The sequence below is a fragment of the Oculina patagonica genome, chromosome 2 (genome assembly GCF_052425735.1).
Source record: "Oculina patagonica isolate OP01 chromosome 2, crgOcupat, whole genome shotgun sequence".
Taxonomy (NCBI): Eukaryota; Metazoa; Cnidaria; class Anthozoa; order Scleractinia; family Oculinidae; genus Oculina; species Oculina patagonica.
Genome location: NC_135759.1, coordinates 46,189,957 through 46,216,356, shown reverse-complemented (window position 1 = coordinate 46,216,356; position 26,400 = coordinate 46,189,957). Strand labels below are relative to the sequence as shown.

The following is a 26,400-nucleotide window of genomic DNA, read 5'->3' as shown; positions in this document are numbered from 1 at the left end:
ACTTTTAGCGTTTTCGTGCAGGGTAATTTAAAAGCTGCAACTCTCAAAGTTTGTTTTCCATTCCCCCACTATTTGCTAAAAGCTGAAAATCAACAGTTTGTGTTTTCGGTCCTCCATTATTGACCTCCAAAGGTTCGTTCGAATCCCTCGAACCCCCCCTCCTACGCGCCTGCATCAGGCGCTAGACGTACATCAAGTTCCAAGGCCCTCTGTGCTGACGATCTCAACTAGGGTCACGTGGTCGTTTAAGAACTGAGAAGAGTTCACAAGTGCCATAAATACATTCAGAACGCCATAACGATCGAAAAAGGCAGTTTTCCCTCTCGTTTCGCTTGTCCAACCGACCGTGTGATCCTTGGGAGATCTGGGGAAAACTTCAACCTATCCCATCATTCCTACGAGGCATAAAAATCAAGATGGCGGTAAGTTCGTTCGTCAATCGTTGTATGTCACTGTATGATTTTCTGTTATTAGTGCTTATGACGGATTCTCTATTTAGACGGACAGAAAGAAGAAAGAGAGCATCTTTGAATTATCCAAGTTTCTCGATAAACGTGTCCGAGTGAAATTTCAAGGCGGCAGAGAAGGTAAGCTGTTCCTAGTTGTTCGAAACTGCATGTTCCGTCAAGTCACGTGTTTGTAAACTTATTCAATTATTGCTCTACGATACGAAGAGAAGAGAATAAGTTATGTTGCAACAAGCTATGATTATGTTTCTGTTATATGCCATTCGCATGTGTATGGAATGAAATGTGTGTGAAAAGCTATGGCATGAGCACTGACTGTTATCCTTGACAACAATTAAAATTAAATACACAACCTAAGATGTACAATTTTTACACTTTTCTAGAGTTCAAATACCGTAGAATTCCGGTTATAAGCCCTGGGCTTATACAACTTCATAAGAGGTTTTGGGTGGGCTTATAAACGGAGGGGCTTATATCCGCGAGGGCTTATAAGCGGAATGAAAAAAAACGATTCGAAACGAGCCGCGGGAGTGTTGATCGAAATACGTTTTTAAGTTAATCAAAGATCTCTTCGAGATATCGACTTTTTTTGCATGAAGTTAGTATGAGTAGAAGGTTTATCCTGGGCATTGTTGTTCGAACATATCATGGAAGAATTCAAACGTCTTTCAGTTCAAGCATTTTTTTATTTTCGCGGAGTAAATGCTGTACTTGTCAGTCGCGATGGCTGGGTGCTTTGCGACTCATATACTTTGGCTTGGTTAAAAAAGGTAAACTTTGACGTTTGCCTTTAACATGTTTAATCGAAATAGTTGTTTCCTTTCGAGTTAGAAAGATTTCTAGTCGGCTTAATGCAGAAAAATAACGCCTGATCGCAGGTTAGGTTACGCACGACAGAGTTACCTTTTGTCTTGTCACGCAATCTTAACCCCACATTGAGAAGTAAATTTTCGTTTGGATATTACCAAAAGCTGCTTCTCCTCGTTATTCTTTACCTTACGGCTACACATCCCATTTCTAACGACTACATTTCCAGCAAAACAGTTGCTGTTTATTTTTCTAATGGCGATGCATTAACTTCTGAACGGAAGAAACGTTTAACGTTTACTGCTTCCACCGGAAGTAATTTCACAACAGGCTACAAAAACACTTATAAATATCACTTAACACATTTAATGATGTTGCAATTAGCGAAGCGCACTAATGACGTCACAGACTGATTTGACCCCCGGTGTGAGTCAAAATTCGGACAAACCGCTCTTAACCTGCGTAGCAGGCGTTGGCGGCCACTTTGCAGCCTGACTTTGGAGGCATATTTAGCGATTGTTTCACAAAACCATGGCCAGATTGGCTCGGACTTCGGAAAGCCTTACCTGTGCAACGTAGAAAGCTCAAACCGTGGTTTGAAACAAAAGGTTTCTAAAACAGAGCGATTATTCAATAAATGTGTAAAATGTTTTACTCTCAGTTATTGAATGGATTATAAAGGCCCGATTTGCTGCCGGGATTTGCTGAAAGAAAACATTTATTTTTATGAGAAATGCAAAACTTTTACACTGTTCTTAGTGGCACATTTTGCAACACAACAGAGCTAACCTCAGATTTTTTGCCACCACAAAATTACACAAAGAAACGCTCGTCCGATCGGTCCCCTTGCCTGACCCGAATATTAAAAGACGTTAATTTTGTTACACAATTGTCGCGGCAAATACTATTTAATATACACTGTTCGAGCTCGGCAGCTGTAGCTGCAGTCTGTAATAGTAATGGGGATAAATAATAACTTTATTTAAATCAAAGGAGTTTGAATAGCATAATATTTTCGCCCTTTATCTATCATGTGTCGAAACAGATCGGATGGCCGGCGATCAGTGCCATCAAATTCGGGAAGAATTCTGAACTTCTTGCAACCGACGATCTTTCCGGTGCCTAAATGAAGCAAACATACAAGTGCTATCCTTCGCAATTATATAATTCGATAGTAATTCGCTATCCGCCGCTTAAATTTCTCGGCAGCCTGAATAATTTTGCAGTGGAAATCAACGGTGTCATTACCGGATCTTCGACTAATAAATTCAATTTTGGGCCATTTTTTGGATACCTTCAATCTGAAATCTATCATTTTTCGAGCCTTTCGAGAATCTCGGCCTCAAATTGTGCCTTTCTCGCCCTTTTTTTCTTGTCAAGAATGCGTCCCCTCCATACAAAGCCTTTGCTAAAACTAAAATTGTTTTCCGACTCACGCAGGGGGGGGGGGGTATCATGTGGCGAAATCTATTTTTAGTAATAGTGCGCTTTGCTAGCTAGATGATGTTGCAATTCTAAATTGTGCAACTCAGCAGAAATAATCAATTGTCACGAAATAAGTTCCCTTTGGTTAACTATTAGCAACGTTTTAGTGTGTTCGTGCGGGTAATGTTTGACCTCCTGACCTCTTTCAGTGCTTTGGCTAAATTAAAGGCACGGCGCCGCACAGTAAAATCTTTAGAAAAGCAGTCACTTGAGAAACACACAAGTCGTGTTTGCGTTAGTCACGGAGTGAACGTGACATGAATTTCTGCCTAGCCGGAAAAATGCCTGCTTACGCATGCAAATATTTATTTTGTTCCGAATGTTCAATAAAATAACCCAAACCAGTTCATTTAAAAGAAAGCCAAATCACGCCAAAATAAAGAGTAGACTATAAAGGCTATCCCATTGTGTTTCTCCGTTTAGCGTCTTCCGACAAGCTTTTGGTAATTCCCCTAGCGCGATGACGTGTATCCCGTGCTTTGACACATTCTTGCTGAGCTTGCAACTTACGTTTCGATTCTCAAAATACCGTAAACTCAAAACAAAAATTGGGATATCCAGAAAATAAGTCGTTGTTTTGCAATATTTAACACGTTCCGGGTAAATTGTACGACTTGTACTCGCTCCGAGCCAAACGCTTGAGTAACACAACAATAAATATTTCACACAAACAGAGCGCAGAGTATTCAAACTGAAAATAGGTGAATGATTATTTATAGCTACAAGCGAGAGATCGCGTGACATGGGTCTGACGTAGTGGTAGTTTTAAATAGCTTGGACATGTCCAAGCGGTCTTTGTTTTCGCTATGTGATTTTAGGTTAAATTAATATTAGCGCCTAAAGACTTGTATTAGTAAAAATTGCGTTCTTAATCGTTTTAAACTTTGCTGCCTTCTGTAATACTTTTATTCGTCCATTATATTTCTAATTTACAGAAATGTCATATATCTGCTAAAAATATTAATATCTAATGACTGGAGATCTTAGGAAGCTCTACTGAGCTTTTCTAAAGAAGATCCCCATATGTTAAAAACTAACAATAATATAGCAGATGGATATAATTTCTATAAATGTAGTATCTAACACGGGTTTTGCTATTTTTAAAAATTAACTATAATCTAGCTTAAGGAATACATATGATTTTGCACATAGACTTCGAGCGCTGAACCCCTTACATTCTTAATTGGTTATCTGACGTAAGATTTGGGCTACTAACGTTTTTGATTCTTATATAATGTTTGTAAATTTGACAAGTCACGTTTTTCTACAAGAACGGAAGTGCTGAAGCACAACTATAGAGTGACACTTTACAAGTCACGCGCTTTGATCACCCACAGCGGAAAGTATTCCCTTGAGAAATTAAAACAGTCCCTTGAGAGTTAACAAGAATGCAATCCCTTCCGGTTCAGATTTTAGCCCAGGTAAACGCTATTCTTCCTCTTTTTGCTTGTAAACAAGCAAAAAAAGTCGAAAAAACGTGCAATAAAGCAACATTTAGCCCTGTTCAGTACTGTCATCCGGTAGAGGGGGGCTTATATCCGGGGGGGCTTATAATCGGATGTATTTTTTTGTTTCCAAGTAGATGGGCCTATAACCGGAGGGGCTTATAAACGGGGGGGGGGGCTTATAACCGGAATTCTACGGTATACGCAATATAGAGCGACGAAAAACGCGTATTTTTACTCGTATTTTCCGAGGACCATAAGAGAGTGGAATGCACTCCCTGCGGCGATTGTTGAGTCCGACTCTCTTGCATGTTTCCAGTCTGGACTGCGCGAGCATTTTTATTAATTTAGTTGTTTACCCATAGAATTTTAGAATTTTTAGATTTTTTTTTTTTTTTTTAGAATTTTTTACATTTAGAATTTTTCAGATATTATGTGTACATATTGTATTTTACTTATTTTTAGACGTTGGTGTGATATCCGTATGGACTTTTTACCGACATATTAAAATGTAGATGTAGACACCACAAACTATGCTTCATCAGGCTTTCACTTTAAGCTTTATACCTTGTTGTACTGTTTCCTTCAGCCACAGGTGTTTTGAAAGGTTTTGATGCATTACTGAACATAGTGCTGGATAACACAACAGAATATTTAAGAGGTAACATAAATATGTGAGTTTATTTTGGCCTGGCTGCAGGCCAGAGGGTGGAAGGATTTCACAGCAATTATCTGTCTGTAATCAGGGCCTCAAACAGATTTTCAATGATGTTTACTGACTTTTTTGAGCAGCAAATCTCACTTTGGTTCAAATTCCCAACCTATGCCCTGGTCTCCTTTAATTTAAAACTCCTGATGAACATCCCTGTGTGCTTTGTATGGGAGTTCCTCCCCCCATGCCTTGCCTCCCCCATCTTGTAGCTCAACATCAAAGTCCTTATATCACCACAAATTTCCTTCACTAGTATTTCTAAGTGAGTGGGGTTGTGTAGCAGTTCTCACCTGAATGGCTAGATACCCTTTGAAAGAACAAAAGAACACACAACAGGAACAATAGCAACTGTTACATTTTAGGACTAGTAGAATCACAAGCTTACCAGAGCACCTACACTACTGAATGAGTGTGTGCCTTTTTTAAACAAGAATTTCCAGTGTAAAAAGGGGCCTGGGCTGGCCATTGTTACACTTAGTTGTCAATCAACTATCAAAGCGTAAACAAAGTAAACAGTAGGCAAACATGAAATACTTTTTTCTACGACAGTTACTTATAAAATGACATTGCTATAACAAGTTATCTTATCATTTTTTCAATGGAATCTTTTCGTTTCATGTGACTCTGAAGGATACTCAGTTTGGAGGACACTGGACTCGACAGTTGAAAGGGTGGTGAATGTTCCTTCAAAAAATGTGGAATAAATTTCCATTTTACACCCAAAAGGTGTGAATTGTTGTAGGAGCCATCCCTTTTAAGTGGAAATCCTTGTAGCAATGCCCTGCTTCTCTGATGCCAGGCGCAAAGCAGTAGCTACTGAATAGATAATTCTAATGAGTATTTTTGTGTCTTTTCTTTGGCTTACAGATCCAGATGATCCATTCAAACTCACAGATGAAACAAGACAACTTGGCCTGGCAGTGTGCCGAGGAACAGCTGTAGTGTTAGTTTGTCCTGTTGACGGCATGGAACCCATCGCAAACCCATTCTTACAGCAAGAATGATTGTAAAATTGTAATTTATCTTTGAACATGTTATTACTGTTAAAAGCACTCTCTTTCCTGTAAACATGAACAGCTGCACCTTACTTATGAGAACATCAGTTCATCTATAAACACCTTTTGAGGATAGAAATCTGACACTCTACTCATCCATATAACCTTAGGTATAGCGAGAAAAGATTTTTATTGTTGGTAGTGAGGGAAGCACTGGGGGATGGTTGCTATCTTCTTTTGATCTCACTGATAAAAATCCTATCATATTGCAAACTCATCCTTTTAATACCTACAATGTATGTGGGACATACCCCCCAACGGCCAGCAGGTTGAGAACAGCTATCTTTAGTTTATATGAAAATAATTATAAAGAAAATAAAGGTTAAAAAAATGTTTTGGTGCCCTCTTTTGCTTTCAAGATAAGGCTAGTCAAAGTGGTATAGAAGTATCTGACACTAACAGCTTACTGTTCATGTCACTACAACTATGGGGCCGGCTGTGAACATCTGAGCACTGCAAGTACAACCCTCCAAGTTTACTTTTTTCCTAAGTGGCCATTTGGCCACCAACTACTCAAGTTTTGGTCGCCAGTGAAAAATTTTAGTCACCAAATTAAGCTGATGCCTTTAATCATTCCTCTCAATTTCGGTCGCCAGGCTGGCGACCTTGGTTCAAATTTAGTCGCCAGCTCCAAAATTTTAGTCGCCATGGCGACTAAAATGGTCTTAACTTGGAAGGTTGAAGTACATGTAGTAACCTGCAATCAGGTTTTTTTTATGATCTCAGATTATGCACATAGAAGATATAACACCTGCTACATATTATCCGTCAAAGATAAACCTGTGTTTAAACTCACAATAAAACATCATTTTCTTTGTTCAAGTGATTGATAACCGATAATGCAGTGCCTGAGTCTATTAACCTTGCTCCTAGAATGGACACTAACTTTGGTGCTAAGAACTCATTTGAGAATACTGTGGTACAGTTTATGTTTAGTGATTATCTCCCTGAAGTTTTTGTGTTGTGGTGACGTGGCACAATGGGTGTACTACTGCGTACCGTATATTATAATCAGAGTAAGATGAGAGGAAGGCTATGGGTTGGAATCCCCCTCCTTGTTTAGTACATGTGTTTGTATCATCTCGCTAAAAACATATCCATTCATTTGTACCATTTTCTGAAATACATTGTTTGCCTATCCAGTTTGTATTATTATTTTTTTGGCAATCGAGTATTTCACTTTTCAACTAAAAAAAGATGCTGTTTGCTTATCAGAGGAGGAAAAAATGACAAAAGTGTAAGAAGGTTTCCTGGCCCTTGATTACTGAGATGCTATGCACTAGTCAGGGGATTAACAGAATGTCTAAAAGGAAGCAACCAAGGAGCAAAGAAGTGAACTTCAGTGTGTGACAAATGTAGACTGGCACTCCATTTAGCCTGAATGGCACTCGGGTTAGCCTGAATTACGTTCCAGTTACCAGAATAATGCCCCAATTAGTCTTTTTGTGGTTGGCTCTCAATAATGACAATGGTAACATGTTTTATAAAAAAAGGTCTGCAGTCTACACTTCTCGCACACCAAGTGAATTGGCCCTGCTTCCTGGAACTCAGAACTGGTTTGACCATTAATATTTTTTCCGAGGTGGAAACCAAGTTCACAGTGATGACATACAATTATGTGACTTGTCCAGTTTAAGCAAAGTGTTGCAATCTTGTATTAACACTTTTATTATATTTTCAGCAGAAAATCAACATCCCTAATTTCTATCATCATATTTACAACAGTTTGTGAGTGCTCTAACATCTGAGCTAAAAAATAATGCTTACACTCTCTTTTGTTTAGGGTTCTCAGTACTTTCTATCCAAATGGCTGAAAAAACATACATTTTCACACTAATTCACCATGGGAAAACAAAGGAAATTATTAATAAGAAATTGTGTGGAAAATATCCATACCCACAAAAATTCTAAGGGGTTAGGGGGTCTCACAAGCTGAAATTTTTAAAGGAATTACGGTTTGGAATTTTTAAAGGAAAGTTTGATGCTAAGCTGGAATTTTCAGCAGGGTGGGGATTTGAAAGCAAAAAAAAATTCTGCAGGGGAGGTGTGGATATTTTCTGAAACAGCATATATTGAAAATTCATCCCAATTTTACATTAATTTTTAACTTTTAATTAGAAGTTTTGATACTAAAATAACTAACAAGGATTTGACCCTAACATTTAGAAATAAGATACCGGTAAGCCATATAAAAAATCTTACTTGTGTCTGTGCAAGAGTATTCATCACAATTAGATCATATAATAATTTTTTGAACAAATTACAACATTATTATTATTAAGTTTATCACCACTGGACAGTTCCTACCAAAACCAAATTAACATGTGATAAATAACAAATTTGTTTTAAACACCCTGATGGCAGATACTTTCAATATACCACAGAAATATAATTTTTTGTTCGAACCATTACTAAGTTTTAAAGATATGCACTGTACTGTTTCAGTTGACAAAATTCTTGATGAACTTTATCTGTTTAATTTAGACCAATCAAACTCTTTGTGAGGGGAAGGGTTGGGGGTTGAAACAGCACTATACTCTGGTGGAAAATCATTTTTCCCAGACCTCTGACTGGTTAAATCAAACAACCAATCTCTAAATGTAATTATCATTAAGATATCAAGGACCTTGCCATGAGGGAAGGGTTTTGATATCTCACTACAAATTCATTATTATTATTATTGAGGCACCAATTTACTGTACAAATCAAACATTACAAATCTCATAAAAGATCCTACAGAATTCTGTAAACTGAAAAGTTATGGATTAAGGTAATGTCTGTTGTTGTCAACACATTACCAGAGGTTTCTGACAAACCCAGTGAACACAAGAAAAGCTTCTCTGATACAAGTTATCGTAAAATGACAAGACATTGCCTCAAACGAAAAACAAGTGACCAAAGTCATGAAATGAGCATTTATGAGTTTATAATTTATGCATGTACATTTGTTTTTATTTTGTATCTATTTTTTATAGTTGATGTGATGTCTTAAACGATGTTATCAACTTAATAAAATAATGTAGATGAAGATAATAGCAAAATAAACCTTCTAACTTCCATAAAATACCAACATATTTCATTTCTAACAAAATACCAACTGGTCACTAATTTAAGATATATGCTGTACATGAATTTTCAAATTATTACTTTTTAACACTTGATAATGATAATGATCTTATTCATTTCATTCATTTTCACTTTCTAAAAGCCTTCTTGTTAAACTCTCGCGATTTAAAATTTCATCTTCACTCTCATTACCATTTTGACCAGCAACATCAGGAACCTGAGAAATAAACAAACAAATAAATACCAACAATTAACTAAAACTATAACAAAATTCTCGATCGGTGATTGGTTATCAGCAGCCCGATTTGAGCACTAATAGGACAGTGCACGCGTCATGCTTGTAATTGGACAGTGTAATAGGACAGTGTACGCGTCATGCCTGCGTAATTGGACAGTACGCGTCATTTTGCGCGCGCTGTTGTTGTGCATTTCGTGGTGTAAACTGTTATGTTTTTCAATATTTATAAAGGCGTTTAACCATTTAACCGAAGATTAGTTCAATTTGTTTCTCAAATTTTATCATAGTTTTGATTAATATTGGTAACTGGACTTCGTGTCATCCAATTAACAAATCGGACTCCCGCTTCGCGGTCGTCCGATTTTGTTAATCACTTGAATGTATGATTACAGACCGAATTGGACTCCACTCAGTCCAATTACTATTACTAATTAAAATGCAAGGTCCTGACTGTTACGTTTGGAAAGGATGAAGAAGTGGAAAAGAGATAAAGGAAGTCAATAATCAAAGAAATAATTACCATAATTATTATTAATACAAGTCATCTACACGTAAGTACTTTATTATCAACAAGTGAATAAATTTATCAAAGATAAATTGGCACAATTTCTTGAGAACATGTTTAACAAGGCTTCATTGTTATAATTTATTCAATGGATTATTATGTGTTGCCAATTAGGCAAGCAGTAAAAAAAGCTGCTTTATGGAAAAAATAAATTGTTAATTAAAACAACTTTGCATTATGTGCAATCTGCAGGAAAGCCTATTAGCTTGATAATAGATATCAATGGGATCACATTGGAGAAACATTTCAGATGGTATTATTAGAAAGTTAGTTTACATACAATTTTTAGCTCATTCTCCAGAATGAGTAATAGAGTGATACAGATGTTGACGGAAGTCTGCGTGTACAAAAATTGTGTGGACGGAAGTGATACAGATGTTGACGGAAGTGTGCGTGTACAAAAATTGTGTGGACGGAAGTGATACAGATGTTGACGGAAGTGTTCGTGTACAAAAACTGTGTGGACGGAAGTGATACAGATGTTGGCGGAAGTGTGCGTGTACAAAAATTGTGTGGACGGAAGTGATACAGATGTTGACGGAAGTGTGCGTGTACAAAAATTGTGTGGACGGAAGTGATACAGATGTTGACGGAAGTCTGCGTGTACAAAAAATGTGTGGACGGAAGTTGTAGAACGGAAGTAATTTTATATGCTACCCCTGCCCCCTTAGTAACGCCAAAAATAACTTCAGTGAAGCTCAGATGCAAATGTGAAAAGAAATGAAATCATTGTATAGTGTAATAAATAAATTAACATCATATCACATTTCGGAACTTTTAAAAAGGGAAACGTGTATCACAAAGTCGAAATGTTGACAACCTGGGGGTTTATTTTATCATGTGCTGACACACGTAATCAAGGTTCATTTTAACGTGCACTGTTACATGCAATGAAGTTCCGCCAGGCAGCCGGAAGTAAATTTAATACGCTTCCCCTCTCCTATTGTTGAGATTCTACATCTACATTTAATTTGGTCGGTAAAAATCTAGAGATATCACGCCAAGATTTCTTCATGGAACTTATTTTTAACTTTTACTATGGAGTTACGCTTGCCATATGACTCGTCTAAATAAACGTTTATAAAGCTCACTGATAAAAACACGACATCCGAGCAGCACGTTTTTGTTTTCTGTCACGTCATCTCATTTCCCGTGACTCACGTCATCCGTTTCAGTACACGACGTGTTCGTGTGCATCTTTCTCTCAAATTTTCATTCGCTGCTCAATCCATGAACAATGATTGTCACTGCCCGGAAGATGCGTGCTGACAGAAAGGTTATTCAAAACGCAATTCAGTAATTTAAAACGGTAACAAATATTCATTTCATTTCTTTTCACATGTGTATCTGAACTTCGTGGAAGATGTGAATTATTTACACACTATCCAACCAGAAGAAAGCTCGTAACCACAATGTCCACACGTTTTAGCAGTAAAAACATGTTCTTCAAATATCGAAATTATATTTGTCAAGAAGACGAAAAGCTTTGCAGTTTAATTACACAATAGAAATACCAAACGACTGCGATCCTTCTAAGATCGATTAAAACGATGTATTGGTGAAAAATATTGTGAACAGTGTGAAAGCCCTTTCCGTGTTTAATTGTTATGTAAATATTCTAGCTTTTCTGTCTATGTTGTTGTTGACTTTGTACATTTTCCATCAATAATAGCGCTAAGAAGAGCAAACAAGACAGGATGTCTTCGGATGTCTCGTGTTTGCTGGCACAGAAGGGTAAAGTAATGTGCATGCATGCAAAAAACTTGACTGTTTCGCACTTCCTCCCCGCGTAATACTGATTCTCGACCTAGAATCTTCTCTTCTTATCATTTATAGCTTTATTATGCTTATCGTACCGCGATCCGGAAACGAAATACTATTTCTTTTTTAAATAACTGCTTGTGGACTTTTACGTAGCGGGGAATGGGGCCATGTAAAATTACTTCCGGCTGCCTCAATGGACTTGATCGCTTGTGTCAGCGCATGTTAAAATACGTGAAAATACGTTTAGGGTCCCTAAGGTCTAAACAGCTCGGCAACTTGATTCACGTTGCACCATTTTTAGAAGTTGTGAAATTGTGATTTCATTTCTTTTCACATGCGTATCTCATTTTGACTTTACAGGGGACTGTACTTGACTTAAGTGGACTGTACCAGTACATTTTCATTACCCACCACCACTCCCAAACCCTACCCCCCCCCCCCCCCGAAAAAGGCAGAAGAATGAGCTGGCTCTAAGTGCCCTTTGATTAATTTTATATGTTTAATCCAAACCAAGCTATATTATTGATGTTGACTTTTAATAATTATTATAATCATGGTAATTTATAAATTGAACCTTTTCTGCCAGGATTGCCCTGTCACTTGGTTGGTGAGATGTAAAATTATTATAATAATTACTAAATTATATTACACTTTGTACTTTACGTAAGTGAATAATGTTCAGTTGGAATAAATGATTAAGACATGCAGGGGTTTCATGACGGGTCAGCCACTGCATGGGCAAATTGACTGGCTGTGAACATGACTTTAAGCCCTGGCCAAACGGTAACGCAAGTGGACACAAGTAGTCGCAAGTTCAACTTGCATACAAACTTGCATTGGCTGGCCAAACGGACATGCAAGATTAATGGCAAGTGCATGCAAGTTTAAATGCTATAAGGAGCAATTCAGTATTTGAAGTTAACTGCAAAAAGGGCATTGTCTTGTGATGAGTGGCCAAACGGTAAAAAATTATGTCAACTTAAGTGCAAATTTGATCTCGACCAAAGTGAATGCAAGTCAACGCAAGTGCACGCAAGTCCTGGCCAAATGGAGATGCAAGTGGACGCAAGTTTTCGGGCTTTCCCAGTTGTTTTAGCATCTAAACTGACTTCAGTGTACCAGAGAGGGGGGTGGGGGGGGGGGGTACTTATAATTTGCCTGGGTGTAAAACCTTGATGCCGACCTGCTCCAAACCTAAATGAATTCCCGGGACATGTTTATGGAGAAAGTAAGTTAGACTCAGTACTAACATGAAGAGAAAGAAGATGGTGTAGAAGATAGAGACCAGATTAAACAAAAGCAGGAAGATATACCATTTGTCCAGTCCAGAGTTTCTTCAGTTCACCCCGCAGCCAGCCAATCACAAAGCCAGTACCCAATGTACATGGTACTAGATATAGTAAGGCCGGTTGACCTTGTTCCATAACGAACAGCATCACAAATGTGATTATCAAACCCACACCATAAGCTGGAAACAATCAAATAGAAATTATTGGTGATCTATCAAATGAATAATTATGGGTTATCACCCAACCTGAGATAGACCTGGGCACAAGTTTATCACCCAACACTGTTTGACATTGTTCTTGTTTAGTTCTCTCACTGTTCAGTGAGGAGAATTAATAATAATTATAATAATATTTTATATTGCGATTTACAGGTTCTTGTGAACTGGAAGGACTCCTATCTATCAATACCTCATTCTTACTAATTTTCGCGTGTACTTAATTTCATGAAAATTCGGGAGCTGAATTTCACGAGTATTAATTTTCATGATGCAAGAAAAATTAAAGCAGAAGTGTATTAAATTTTACGATTTTGTCAGTGTTTTATGGATCAGTCGTCAAAAACTAAGGAAATACTGAAAATATACAAAGATCTGGCTCAACATAACTACATGGAGCCTGCAAACAAAGCCAGCCCTGAAGAAAACAGTAATCAGAGGAACTTGGGTGCTAGTCGAAGAAGGGGGGAAGGTATTTTCAAGAGTTGAGGGGGTCGTCGAGAGTTGCAGTTCCAAACATTAAAAATTTTTTTATTGTTTTGATCAATAATATGGTATTAATAATTAATTTTCTCATGTTTAAATTTCATGCAAAGTGCTGCTTACCTATAGATGTTGCAACATAATATATCTTGCGTGGAGTATTTGTCATGACATCAAATGAGTGACAAAAACCAATATAGAGAGCTGCAAACAAACAAGCCACAACATACATTGAATTCTAAAAAGATCCTTGGTCAATAAAGGAAGTTACAAAACTCATGAGCAAGTTCTAGATTCAAGTACAATAGTAAGAACTATTAGTAATAACAGCACAGTCTCACCAGGCACCAGAATGTCTCCAAAACCCAGTAACGAGTAAGGTCTTAGACACACGGACAGTGCTGATTTGCTGAGTCTAGGCACCTTAAAAACCATTGGTAACTGTTCCTTACTTCCACCACCTGCAGAAAATCAAAGCACCGAGATGTCTTGTGTAAAAAGTATAATTGCACATACAATAATTAAAGATAGAAACTTCACGGACAGTTACTCAGAGTTTCACGCACGAAGCGATCATCAGACTGTGCCGTTAGATGCGGTGAAATACAATTTAAACTACGTTCATGGAGGACGGTTGGAACGATCCAGTCTCTGATTGGCCGCATAGTACTTGTTTTCGTGCCTGCACTTGGTAACAAGCTCAGATCTTTTTTTCAAGAGGGTGGATCTGTCAGCTGATAGTATGCAGAGTTAACCGTCCCCCATGAACGTAGTTTAAATTGTATTTCACCGCATCTAACGGCACAGTCTGATGATCGCTTCGTGCGTGAAACTCTGAGTAACTGCCCGTGAAGTTTTTAGATATCTTTAATTATTGTATTCCGCTCTGCATGTATTTGCATCGAGCACTACTACGATTGTGTGAAACCTTTTACATTTTTCTTTGTTAATTGTACATACATACTTTTTACTTTGCTTCACTTAACATTTCTGTTAAATAAGAAACTGTGACAACCTTTAGTTAATAACTCCATATAGCAGAGGGATTGTTAAACAAGGAACTACACTGTCGGTAATTTGATAGACACTGATCAATTAGCTAACATCATCATAACAAAGACAAGGTTTCCACAGGTCGACTGGAGAGAAATGCCACTAACACACTGTTACATACATGTATCCCCTCTCACATGTATGTTTTTTTGGTTAAAAAGTTTTCAAACCAGTTTGATTTTTACTTCCCTTTGTTTTAGATTATGATAATGAATATGAGACAATGAAAAATCAAAATCAAACTGGTTTAAAAAAATTTGAATCAAAAAATAAATTTAAACCACAACAACATTAAAAAAATAAATTTTAAACCACATCATATGCAAAAAAGCCCTTATGCAGACCAAAGCCTCACATAGGTACTTTCTACAACCACAACGGAAGCATGAGGACTTACCTGTGGCAACTTCCACCATAATACTCTTGCCAGCCGAGAAGAGAGGTGTGATGAACACAAAGAATATGTCATAAATAAGAAGCAGGACTAGCAGCATGGTGCAGACCTTTAGGCTTGGTAATCTGATGTTCCTGATCAGACTAATGGAGAATGAAATACCTAGGATGTCTTGGAGCACCCAGGCATAGCTTGGAAAAAAATAAACAAGACAGGAATGAAAATTATGAGGATACACGTGAGAAGTTTATAATTTATTAAATAAATAGTGCCAAACAAAAAGAAGAATGCTTTGCTGCTGAAGAATGACAATTAAAGTACAATGTAATATTACCAACGTCATACTTATTGTTTGATCATGAAGCACAATGGACAACTACCGGTAGTTAAAACAGCGTAGGCAGAATATGGAAACGGGCATTATTATTCTACATGACTTGTACCTTATTGGCACAGCACGTTGATTACCATGATGATAACATTTAATAATTGATCAATAATTATGTAATAATAAATAATAATAATAACCTTTATTTACCCTCGGCAGTATTTATAGCACAAAGGCTAGTGGGGCCGAGCAAATGAAAGAAACAAATAAATCAAATAAACATAACAACGTTAAGAATCCCAGATGGCCGGAGGCAAACCAGCTGGCTATTTACAAGCGTGGTCGAGAATCTGAACTTGGGACTACCAAGAACAAATTCAGCTAGCGGGTAGGGCGGGACTTGAACCCGGGAACTCCCCGGGAACTCCATGTACATACCTTTTATTTCTTTCAATACCCCACCAGATTGAAATAGCCATGCAAAATGCAATCAACATAACAATTCGGATCTGTGGCTCTCCCTTCAGCAATGGAATTCGGTTGGGTGGAACTTTACAGTCTCCTAAAGAACACAAAAACAACACTACATAACTATTTTCACTGTACATGTAACTGCTGTAAAAAGAATTACCTACACTGTATTACATGTCATTGTTAAGCAGTTGATCAGCTTGATCAGGTATAACTAAGAATATATGTAATGTCCCAGCAAAAACTACTTAACAGTAGAATGTATGGGACAAAACCCTGTTATATTGATCTTTGATGTAATGATATTCCTGATATAGCGATGACAATTAAGAGGACCGGACGTAAAATCTTCCCCAATATAACGGTGTTATCAGTACACAGTCACAACTAAGTAAAATATTGAATTTAATCCAATAACATAACAGTAATCGAGTAATCTCTAATGTTTCTGACAACAACTTTGTATGATGATATACAAAAATGGTATTCTAAGCCTCTTTGTCCAGTAAAAAGTATATGTCAGATTTACCCCGATGTAGCAATATTTTTGGTCATTTTACGGCCATTTCTTTATGTCGGGAATTTCAATATACATGTAATAATTCCTCAATATAATGATATCATTTTACTGCTCCCTTGGCGTTTCGTTATATCAGGGTTCCATTGCATTATTTACAATGTATATGTTGCGGTTTAATTTTATCCCTGGTTTAAAATTTTTCAAACCAGTTTGATTTTGATTTTCTATTGTCATAATCTGAAACAAAGGAAAATAAAAATCAAACTGGTTTGAAAAAATTTAAACCAGAGATAAAATTAAACCACAACATATACTAGTCTAATATATAAATAGTAGTCAACTATAGGGCAACTGAATAGTCTTCAAGACTGTATATCAATGTTATGCTACCATAATTAACACATACCAAGAGGAAGCTTGAGGACAATGGGACGTAGGCACTCATACAATCCATTACAGGCAGCCAGGCAAAAGAGCACTATTACCACATACACCAGGTAATCATAGAAATAGTACAGCAACAACAGAGTTCCACAAATGAGAACAACAAAAACCACAACCATGATGGGCGTCACTTCCACAGATCCATCCTCAGGCTGGTTTTGTCTGTCGCCTTCACTTTGCTCTCCATTGGCTGAAGGATTCCTTTGTATCAAGCCCATCCTGAAAAATATCAATTCGCGTACAGTGTAAATAAATGTAAATGTAGCCTGATTCATTAGCTGTAGAGCCAGGGGTCTAACAATCCTTAATTTTTAAGTATAAATAATTTCAGTATTGTATTGTATTACATTTGGCACAAGTTGCATTAATCACAATTTCATGATTATAATATTAAATATGACCATAAATTATCTACATTCATTAGTGTTTTTTACCTTGGCTATTAACCTCCACCCCCTTGAATAAGTAAATAAATACTTATGCATATATACATGCATACAACTTACATCCTTTTCTTGGTAGTGATTCCACACCAATATGCTCCAACAGTCACTGTTCCTACAGCCAGTATCCATAACACAACCAAATTTCCATCAATGTTTCCAGTAGGTGGAGCATACAGCTGTACTTTAACATCACTACCAAAATCCTGTACAAATGAATATTATATTTTTTAGGTAAAGTCATTCTCAAGGGATGACCTGTGGATGGCAAAGATAGTTGTTTTATACTTGAATGTTAAAGTACTCTTCATTTCCCTTTAGTCACGACAGGACTTACAAAGGGTTGCAGGCACAACGGGGGTATGATTCTTTTTAGATATCCTTAACTGGTTCTCACATGTTGTATCAATTGAAGTGTAAGTTGCACTGGTTTGTTGTCTTGCCTTCCAACTTTACATGACTGATCTTAATAGATCAGTACTACGGTAACCACTCTTGACCAACAATATAGAATGTACTAAGTACTGATTTGGTAAGTTCCCCACTAATAATTATCAAAATTGTGAATCTTGCTTGCGCTTGCCACTTATAAGTTGTAGTTGCTGTGACTCTGACTAACCTTGTGCTTGAGTTTGATCCAATCCCCGTAACTGATCACTGCCACAGGAATGTTTGCTTTGGAATACTCATCCGATGAATTTGCATCTGGAGTAAACTAAAGGATCAAGGAAATGATGTATCATCTTAAAAGTTCTTTTACTTAGTACTGGCATAACTTTACAAAATAATAATTTCGTGGTCTTACTTTTCATGTATGCTCAGCATACATCAGCTGTTCTGTATTTTTATGACAAAACTTTACAAAATAATATTCTCATGGTCTTACTCAGAATGAGCTGCCATCAATGTATAATATATTATACTCAGTATAAATTATAAGCTTTCTACTCTACTATCTGTATGTAGGCTAAACTTGGCTATTATCAAACTCTTCTTCCTTGTTTAGATAACCTTGGTAATATCATTCCTTGTTCATATACAGTACAGATTACAGTACAAATGTGCATGCTATTTAGCATTAAATTTTTTACAGTTTGAATTCACAATTTGGCACTACATATGTTCAGGCTACTTACCAAAGTATCATTACTGGCAATGATTACTTCCTTTGCTCCAGCATCTTTTGCAAACAATGCCTTTTTAAATAATGTGCAGTTTCCCCTCTGCACTGCTACAGCAGCACCTTGCATTTCACTGGGATTTTCAGGTGACTGGCACAATTTAGAGGGCCTGGCTTCTACTAATGGATACTTGGGCTTACAGAAAAAAAAGTAACATACATGTATATTAATTATATGATACAACAGTTTGCAAGTATAAAACTTTCGATTAAAAAACAAACTTATTGATAATATCCATACAGAGCATGTTCAGAAATGAAGGCATACTTTAAAACAACAAGCTGAAGAGAATACTTTGTGTTCAGTTGAAATAAGCATTTTACAAGGACATGAATAAAAGCATTTTTATTTGTAAATTAACTTCTGTTCAAAAATACTGAAATCTAATTGCCCACTCATTACTAAAACTACTCAGTTTGTTTAGTCATTACTATTCTTGCCTATATATAGAATATCTAAGTTTTTTTTATATTGTAATTAGTTCTGTTTTCTTCTCCAGGCAGAATAAAATGGTTGTTGTTGTCGTTGGATAACAGCACTTGTCTTGAGTCTAACGATTGATTTTTATCCAGATGTTTTGGCAGATTTCTCAGAAAATAGACACAATTCTACTACAGTTGAACCTCTCTAATACGGACACAGCAAAGTGTCTGTATTATAGAGGTGTCCGTATTATAGAGGTGTCCCATATGACGTCATTTTTTACTTCATTGATGGCTTGAAGTATTTAGTAACTCGAAATGTTTTGCAACGCAATGCTGCAGGTAAAAAAGGAACACTAAGCACAAATTCAAAAACGTCTAAGATGAATAAAGCGTTACATTGTTGTTTTTGTAACCACAAACAGGAAATTTCATTGCAAACACAAAGTATCATCGCCTGATGATCAGATTGTCTGTAATAATGAGGTCAGTTTATAAGAATTTGTTCCATGTGGCCGAGATTAAGTGTCTGTTGTCTGTATTAGAGAGAATCCAAATAAGAGAGGGTTTTTTTTCTAAAGAAAATACATGAGAATTTTGTTAGGACAGCAGAGATTTTACGTAATAGAGAGGTGGCCATATTAGAGAGTTGTCAATGTGGAGAGGTTTTACTGTATTAAGAAAATGGCGGCTCCTCTATGCACATAGATTGTCTCTGACAAGCTACAACTAAAGTGAAATCAAATAGTGCAGGAAACAGTGCCGTAGCAAGGGGAGGGGCCGGGGGGGGGGGGGGCAGTTTTTTTCCCAAAAAGTAAAAACAGACCTGTATAAAATGTTGAAAATAAAATTTTATCTCCTGAGAGGTTTAAAACAATAACATTTGTACTTCCTTTTATGTTTTTAACGTACGTAGGGTGACACACAACAATATTAAACAGCCAAAAACTAAACCGACCTGCAGATGAAGTCTACGTTTGCCTCTGAGGCAACTCAGACAGTTTAATAACTACATACTATGATGACCCTGAAAGGTGAAACATTTGCTGGTTTCTAGATACAGAGACAGTTGGTTTTCTATATTGTAATTGACGTTGCAAGTGTTATACTCTCTTCAATGTGCATTGGTTTGCTGAGACAGTGCAGGAAGTAAATAATTCGCGATATGTGTAAATCACAAATAGCTCTTGGAGAACGCTGGAAATAGCACTTCCAAGCCTCTAGATTTCAAAATTTTCTGGGGGGGGGGGGGGCATGCCCCGACCTCCCTAGCGGCTCACGTGCCCCCCACTTATTTTACCCTTGCTACGGCACTGTGAAAGCCAATCCATAACGAGAATAAAAGCGCTCCTCTTTCTGGAAGAATTATAAAATGCACCCCACCCAGGTTACCTTTCGCAAGGCATTTTACAATATTTTTTATGCTCAGTCTAACTATAGCTAGACCCCTATGACATCTGAAGGGAAAGTTTGGTTTTTCTTGTTATGATTCAAAACAATCAAAATAATGCGTTGATTGTGGCTTTCGCGCTAGGGATCCACAAAAATCGGTAAAACCCCCGGTAAGCTTATGGAAGATATTGGATAATTAGAACAATAAAATACGTCTCTCTACGTAAACAAACAAACCAAGTAGTGTTCCCCGATAAGTTATCAATCAAATAAAGAACAAAACAAGCTTAATAAAAATATTAATATTTTTGATTTTTGTTACCTCGCAACCCAAGCACTCGTGAAAAAATTCTGAAAAGATATCCATGTTTGTGCGAGAGAAAACATATGTTCGATTAAACAGAATCTTTAACAAACTGGTATTTACCGTCTTGTCAAGTTCAGCTGGAATTGACGCCCACTTGGCATTGTAAGCGATGCAGAAGTCTTGTGTCTCTTTCGTTCCTTCGACGTGAAGAACTCCCAAATTGCCGGCATCTTGTCCATTTCCCTGAGCAAACGAGCACAACAATTTAGATTCTTTGTTGAAAAGATCTAATATTCAAACATTCCAAATTATCAGCTGCTCATTTATACACACCTGGTTCACAAAAGAGATGAAAACCAAGAGAAATACAAGGCGGCTAACTTCCGCCATCTTGCTTCGAAAACTTATCCTCTCGCTTTTTGTTGTCGAGAAGGACTGGTCAATAATTACGTCATTAGTAGCTTCCAGATCCTCTCAAAGGACAATACATTGCATATTAAATGAAGTAAAGTTTGAACTGGTGCGGTTGAGGAGTTTTCATGTCAATGAAAGATTCAACTAAATATACCAAATGGTTAGCTCGAGAAGCTCAGCTGAGCCAGAAACATGAAGAAATGTAAGTGACGTTTCATATTTTAAGACCTTAATTAACGAGGCAGCGGATTTCTCGCCTCACGGGTGCGCATAATTTAATAAACATGCGCGCCATTTTCAAACAGACGGTGTGGATATTTTCATGTAAGCTTTATTAATAAGCTTATTTAGTGGTTTCTCCTATAGAAGATGTGCCCGAAGGGGTAAAATGGGAACTAAGATTTGAGCAAATTTTCACTGGGAAATTGGGATTTGGATTTGGGTTAGGGTTACTGGGACTGCGAATCACAAAAAATAAACAATGGAACTGGGACTGGGATTTTTTATCTATATTGTAATTTTAATTAACTTACGTAATCGCAACAAGATTTGTCTGTCCTACAGTCGATCTGCAAACATTCTATCCGTCTGAAGCAGATGGACAGAATGTGTTGGTCAATCTTAATATAGTCAGACAAACTCAACTGAGTCAAAGGTCAAAACTTATCATGAACTTAGTCTGGGCCTAACTGGTCTAAGAAACAAAAATTAGTTCCTCAAAAAACTTCTTTGTCCTTATAATTATAGGGTACTAAATTGAAGGATAAATTTATAATTTAGTGGATACTATATTTAGAAAATTTTATTGTATGGTGCAATATTACTGAAAATTTAAAATTGTATTGAATAGATTTAGCCAAGCCTAAAAGTGAAGCTCCCCAATTATTTACTTCGCCCTTTTTATTAATCTGAATTTACTGACTGATAAGAGGGGAAAATATAGCCCTTGAGTCCGCGATCCAATGGAATCTATCACTTGGTCAGCGGTTAACTTCAAAAAAAACATTCGACCTCGATGAGCTCTATATGCGAGCCCACAATATGGTCATGTGATACTGGTCAGCGGATACCTTGTTTTGACAGCTGTCAATTGACCATGACATGGATGTCCAATATCAAAGATGTAAGCTGACGTTAATCATAACCTAAACCTATTTCTGGAGTATGGCCGACATGTTGGGGCAACTTCATCACACGCGCCCGCGAGCCATGCCGCTAGCCATGATGACCATGAAAAACTAAAAGCATAGGTCTGTTAATTTTCTATGGGTATGGGGCTCTGCTCTGCGACCCTTCGGGCCTCTGGGAGCTCCACTTTTAAGTATTAAATTAATGCATTGCTTTACAGTCTTGGAAAACGTGAAATGTTACTAGCTGCAAATGAGTCACTTGTGGGTACACAACAGAAAAAACTCCAGATCACAGCAGAGGATTTTCAGAGAACTAAAGCAAGGAATGATCAGTTGGTCAAGGTACAGTGTGCGGTAGATAGATAGATGGTTACCTTTTCAACCTTTGTCTGGGATGTCACAACTTAGTCCTTCCCTTGTAGAAAGCCAAACATGCTAAAATGCATTGATGCTACCAATTAAAGGTCTTTGTCTTACCGATATTCCCCTCATTGGTAAAAAAATCATGAGAAGTATACTTACAGTTTTGAAAAGTTAGAGTTTTAGTTCAAGATATATTAGGCTGATGAGAACAATTTAGAGCAAAATCTTTACAAGTCCAACAGGCATCCAGATCCTAATTTTAAAAGCTGAGACATTCTGGCTAAAAATGCCTGGCTGTTAGCTTTATGTCCTGTTGCCTGTAGTTCTCACCTGTCAGAAATCTTAGCTACATTTGTGATTTACTTCTATCCCAACTCTAACAAAAATTTTTAAGAGGGCATCGTTATAAATTATGATTAATATTAATAATACTCTTAAAAGTTCTATTTCACAAAGTGATTATAGGGACTGGTATATATTTTTCACAGTAATAACTGCTTAAACTGCATTTTTATTATTATTACTTGTACTTTTTACCATTCCTCAGGGCAGAAACGACCAAGACTTTTGATGAACGTTTGATTCGTTAACATCCAAAGAGTTGATGAAATTTCTTCTTTGGACAGATAAAATCGGGATAAATGTGTTATTCAATGTATTTTTAAATTTTGCTCACCAGGAGTTGGAAGCACTTCAAAGTGGATTAGAAAAGAAAGCACATAGGGCTTCTAAGGATGCTGAGTTTATCGGTCTTCAGGTGGGTCTAGTTAGAACTAAGCATCTTTTTTTCTCACAATTTTATCCCCAATTAATGATCTGGGTAAAAAGCATAAGCCAAGGAAGGCAGCATCATACCCAGACATCTTGCCTAATCATACAGGGGAAGGCAGAAAATAATGCATGATTCTCCTTCTCAAGGAGATTATAATATTATAGCCAGACTTGTTAAAGAACTCATGTTACTTTTGTCACATTCCAGGAGAGTTACTGGAAAATGGTTGAACAAGAGTTTCCCAGGTGGATAGCAAGAAATGAAAACAACACAACAGCAACAAAGAAAAGTCAGTAAAATCTATATGAAGCACACACAATACATATAGCCTTGCTTAACTGACTTGGCTGCAGTTGCCATCAAAAGAACAAAGTGAAAGCCCAACTAACACTGTGATGGAGAAATGTAAGCCTCTATGGCATGGGTAGGTCAGTTATTCAATAACTTCAGTGGGCTGTGGCTTTCATTCAGTGGTATGAAGTAATGAACAGTAATCATTGCTGTCTGAGAAGCCAGACAAATATCCTCGGCCGATGAATGTAGTTGTGTGTAAGAAAACAACAAAATTTCCTCAGCTTATGAATGCAGTTGTGTGTAAAGGAATGACTTAACAGCCAGCAAATTTAAATAAGATCCACCAACCCTGACCCTTATGCTGAATCATCAGCCTCACATATAAACTAATTGTACTATTGTTTTACGTACAAGCTAAGTATCCATAGAAAATTACATATAACTTCTGTACCTCTGAGTCAGTCTTTACTACTAACAGAAACCTATGGGTTACTGCTACGTATTATGTCTGCCTCTTAAAAAAAAGAAAAAAGGAATCCAAGAGTTTTATCTTTGTAACAGTGCACATTTATTATTGAGTTACAAGTTAAAAGCGCTGTCACACGTATATCGTCATTTTTCAAGCATATTTTGAGGTCTTTAAGGAAAAGTATTTAGACAACATACACTGTATTTTATAACAGTTTTAAAAATTGACCTGCCAAAAAAGTAAGCTTATTATAAAGCACTAATTCCATGCTCTCTCTCTCTATGTTAATTGTATTTACAGTACAGTTTGGATATTACGTTCAATATGACTGGCTCAAAACATTTTTATTTTGGTTGGTCGGAGTAAGTGTGTGTAATACACGAAAACCCATGTTTTAATACCAGTAAATGTGATAACCATCCATCACGTTACGTAGCCATCCATCACACAAGCTTAGGATAAACTGTAATATATGTAATCATCCACTCCCCTCAGGGCTTTTTAGGGATAATTTACAACACTGGTTAGGGGACTTTTGCCAGACTGCTTATGGTGCAGTTTACAAGTAACGAAGGAATGAGTAATGATGCCCCTTATGTACATACATACCACTATCTCTTCCCCATATCTAGCAATACTGTAGCCTTGTTAATTATCTGGTTGATTATGCTGTGAATAAACATTGAAATATTCCGATCTGAACCTATTATATGTTGGATGTTAATCGTATTTGATCATTCCAAAAGATTTTGATTTACGGGTTATGCCTCACACCATATCACCTTCAATGAAAAAAAAAAACAATATTGATGACAATCAAACAGTTGTGGACTCCTCCTGTTGATTGACTTCCTAAAACAAAGAAAGTTTTTATGTTCTATTTGTGTTGTGTTCTTGGGCTAGATACTTCACTTTCACAATGCCTCTCTCCACCCAGGGGAATACATGGGTAGCGGCGATGTGGTAGGTTACTTGGGATGCACCAGCATCTAATCTAGGAAAAACTGTAGAGCAGTAACCGCTTTGTTTTATCGAAGCTGGTTTAAGCTCTACAAACTCTACCCAGCCGTGCTTATCCTTAACATCAGTCCTGTTGCTGGTCTAGGACCACTAATGTACAAGTTTTTGTTAGTTTGTTTGCTTCAAATAATGGTTAAAAGATTGGTGGAGTTTTGAGCTTGTAGTCGCATGATGTTTTATTTTTCAACCGGACACCTTCTGATCACCTTGTGATTTAAACTGGAGTTTTCTCACCATTGAACAAGACAAATGTTGTAACTCAAGTTTATATGTGGGATCACCAACCTTAGAATAGAATATCTTATCACATGCGTTTTCCCGCGCTGGGCACAGACTGCATATTTTTTCTCGTGTTCTGATTGGTTCACACGTGTGTTTTCCCGCGCTGGGCACAGACTGCATATTTTTTCTCGTGTTCTGATTGGTTCGCACGCGCATTTTCCCGCGCTGGGCACAGACTGCATATTTTTTCTCGTGTTCTGATTGGTTCACGTGTGTTTTCCCGCGCTGGGCACAGTCTGCATATTTTTTCTCGTGTTCTGATTGGTTCACACGTGTGTTTTCCCGCGCTGGGCACAGACTGCATATTTTTTCTCGTGTTCTGATTGGTTCACACGCGCATTTTCCCGCGCTGGGCACAGACTGTATATTTTTCCTCGTGTTCTGATTGGTTCATTCCGTTATAATTGTATTTGCTGTGATTGGTCGTTGGCAATTGCGATTATTGTCCGTCATTGGAATCTTTGCTTTTTTATGGACCTAGACTTGCCTACAGTTCACAAAGAGTATTATCGATACCCAAGCTGCTGTTACTATTTGCGTATCACGGAGAGAAGAGCTCTAAGAAACTCGGTGCTCTAATTAGTTTCGGTCGAAACATTGAAAACGTTTCTGTGAACCTGTTACGCGGGAATAATATGAACCCTGAAGGTTGGCGCGCGAAAAACAAGGATGTGCGGTAATAAATAATGGCAGCTGCAAATCTCCTGAGAGGTCTTTCAAAGCTGCGTTAGAGGACGTTGTCAATAGAAAATTACGTAATATGGTACAGAAGGAATATATTTTGTTTCGGTTTATGGTCAACGCGCCGCTAACCAGCGCGCCTCGCCACTAAACAGCCAAATACTAAATAGCGCACACATGTACATTGATGAATCGAAATTCTTCGATTCGTCATCATGACATGTCTTTTTTACTTCTAAGCTATCGAACTGGGCGTTCGTACAACAAAACTCAAATGGTGGGCACCCTGTCTCCGATATCTCTCCGATATGCATTCAGTTCTATGCATGTTTAATTAGAGAAAACAGTAGCCAAAATAATAGAAAGCCGTTGGGGAAACATCTATTGTTTAACTTACTTATGATACTGGCATTTTTTTAAATTTCAAAC

General features: G+C 37.3%; 3 protein-coding genes across 3 annotated transcripts; 2 read left to right on the top strand and 1 right to left on the bottom strand.

Annotated features, from left to right (window-relative positions):
• Window positions 1-285: 285 nt before the first annotated feature.
• On the top strand, window positions 286-6,304 carry LOC144644947 (U6 snRNA-associated Sm-like protein LSm7). The gene is made up of 4 exons (XM_078504529.1): window positions 286-422; window positions 500-587; window positions 4,794-4,865; window positions 5,784-6,304. Exons 1-4 carry the CDS (start codon window positions 417-419, stop codon window positions 5,918-5,920), a joined length of 303 nt encoding a protein of 100 aa, XP_078360655.1. The 5' UTR covers window positions 286-416; the 3' UTR covers window positions 5,921-6,304.
• A 1,311-nt stretch (window positions 6,305-7,615) lies between these two features.
• Window positions 7,616-20,950, bottom strand: LOC144644932 (signal peptide peptidase-like 2B). Its single transcript, XM_078504506.1, has 12 exons — window positions 20,880-20,950; window positions 20,667-20,789; window positions 18,381-18,560; window positions 17,864-17,959; window positions 17,308-17,450; window positions 16,764-17,020; window positions 15,805-15,928; window positions 15,042-15,229; window positions 13,933-14,052; window positions 13,715-13,795; window positions 12,918-13,072; window positions 7,616-9,254 (listed from the first exon to the last, which is right to left on the bottom strand). Exons 1-12 carry the CDS (start codon window positions 20,934-20,936, stop codon window positions 9,156-9,158), a joined length of 1,623 nt encoding a protein of 540 aa, XP_078360632.1. The 5' UTR covers window positions 20,937-20,950; the 3' UTR covers window positions 7,616-9,155.
• An 80-nt stretch (window positions 20,951-21,030) lies between these two features.
• LOC144644946 (centrosomal protein 15-like) lies at window positions 21,031-26,298 on the top strand. The gene is made up of 4 exons (XM_078504528.1): window positions 21,031-21,162; window positions 22,309-22,432; window positions 23,133-23,210; window positions 23,433-26,298. The coding sequence occupies exons 1-4, from the start codon at window positions 21,086-21,088 to the stop codon at window positions 23,520-23,522; spliced, it is 369 nt and encodes a 122-aa protein (XP_078360654.1). The 5' UTR covers window positions 21,031-21,085; the 3' UTR covers window positions 23,523-26,298.
• Window positions 26,299-26,400: the final 102 nt, after the last annotated feature.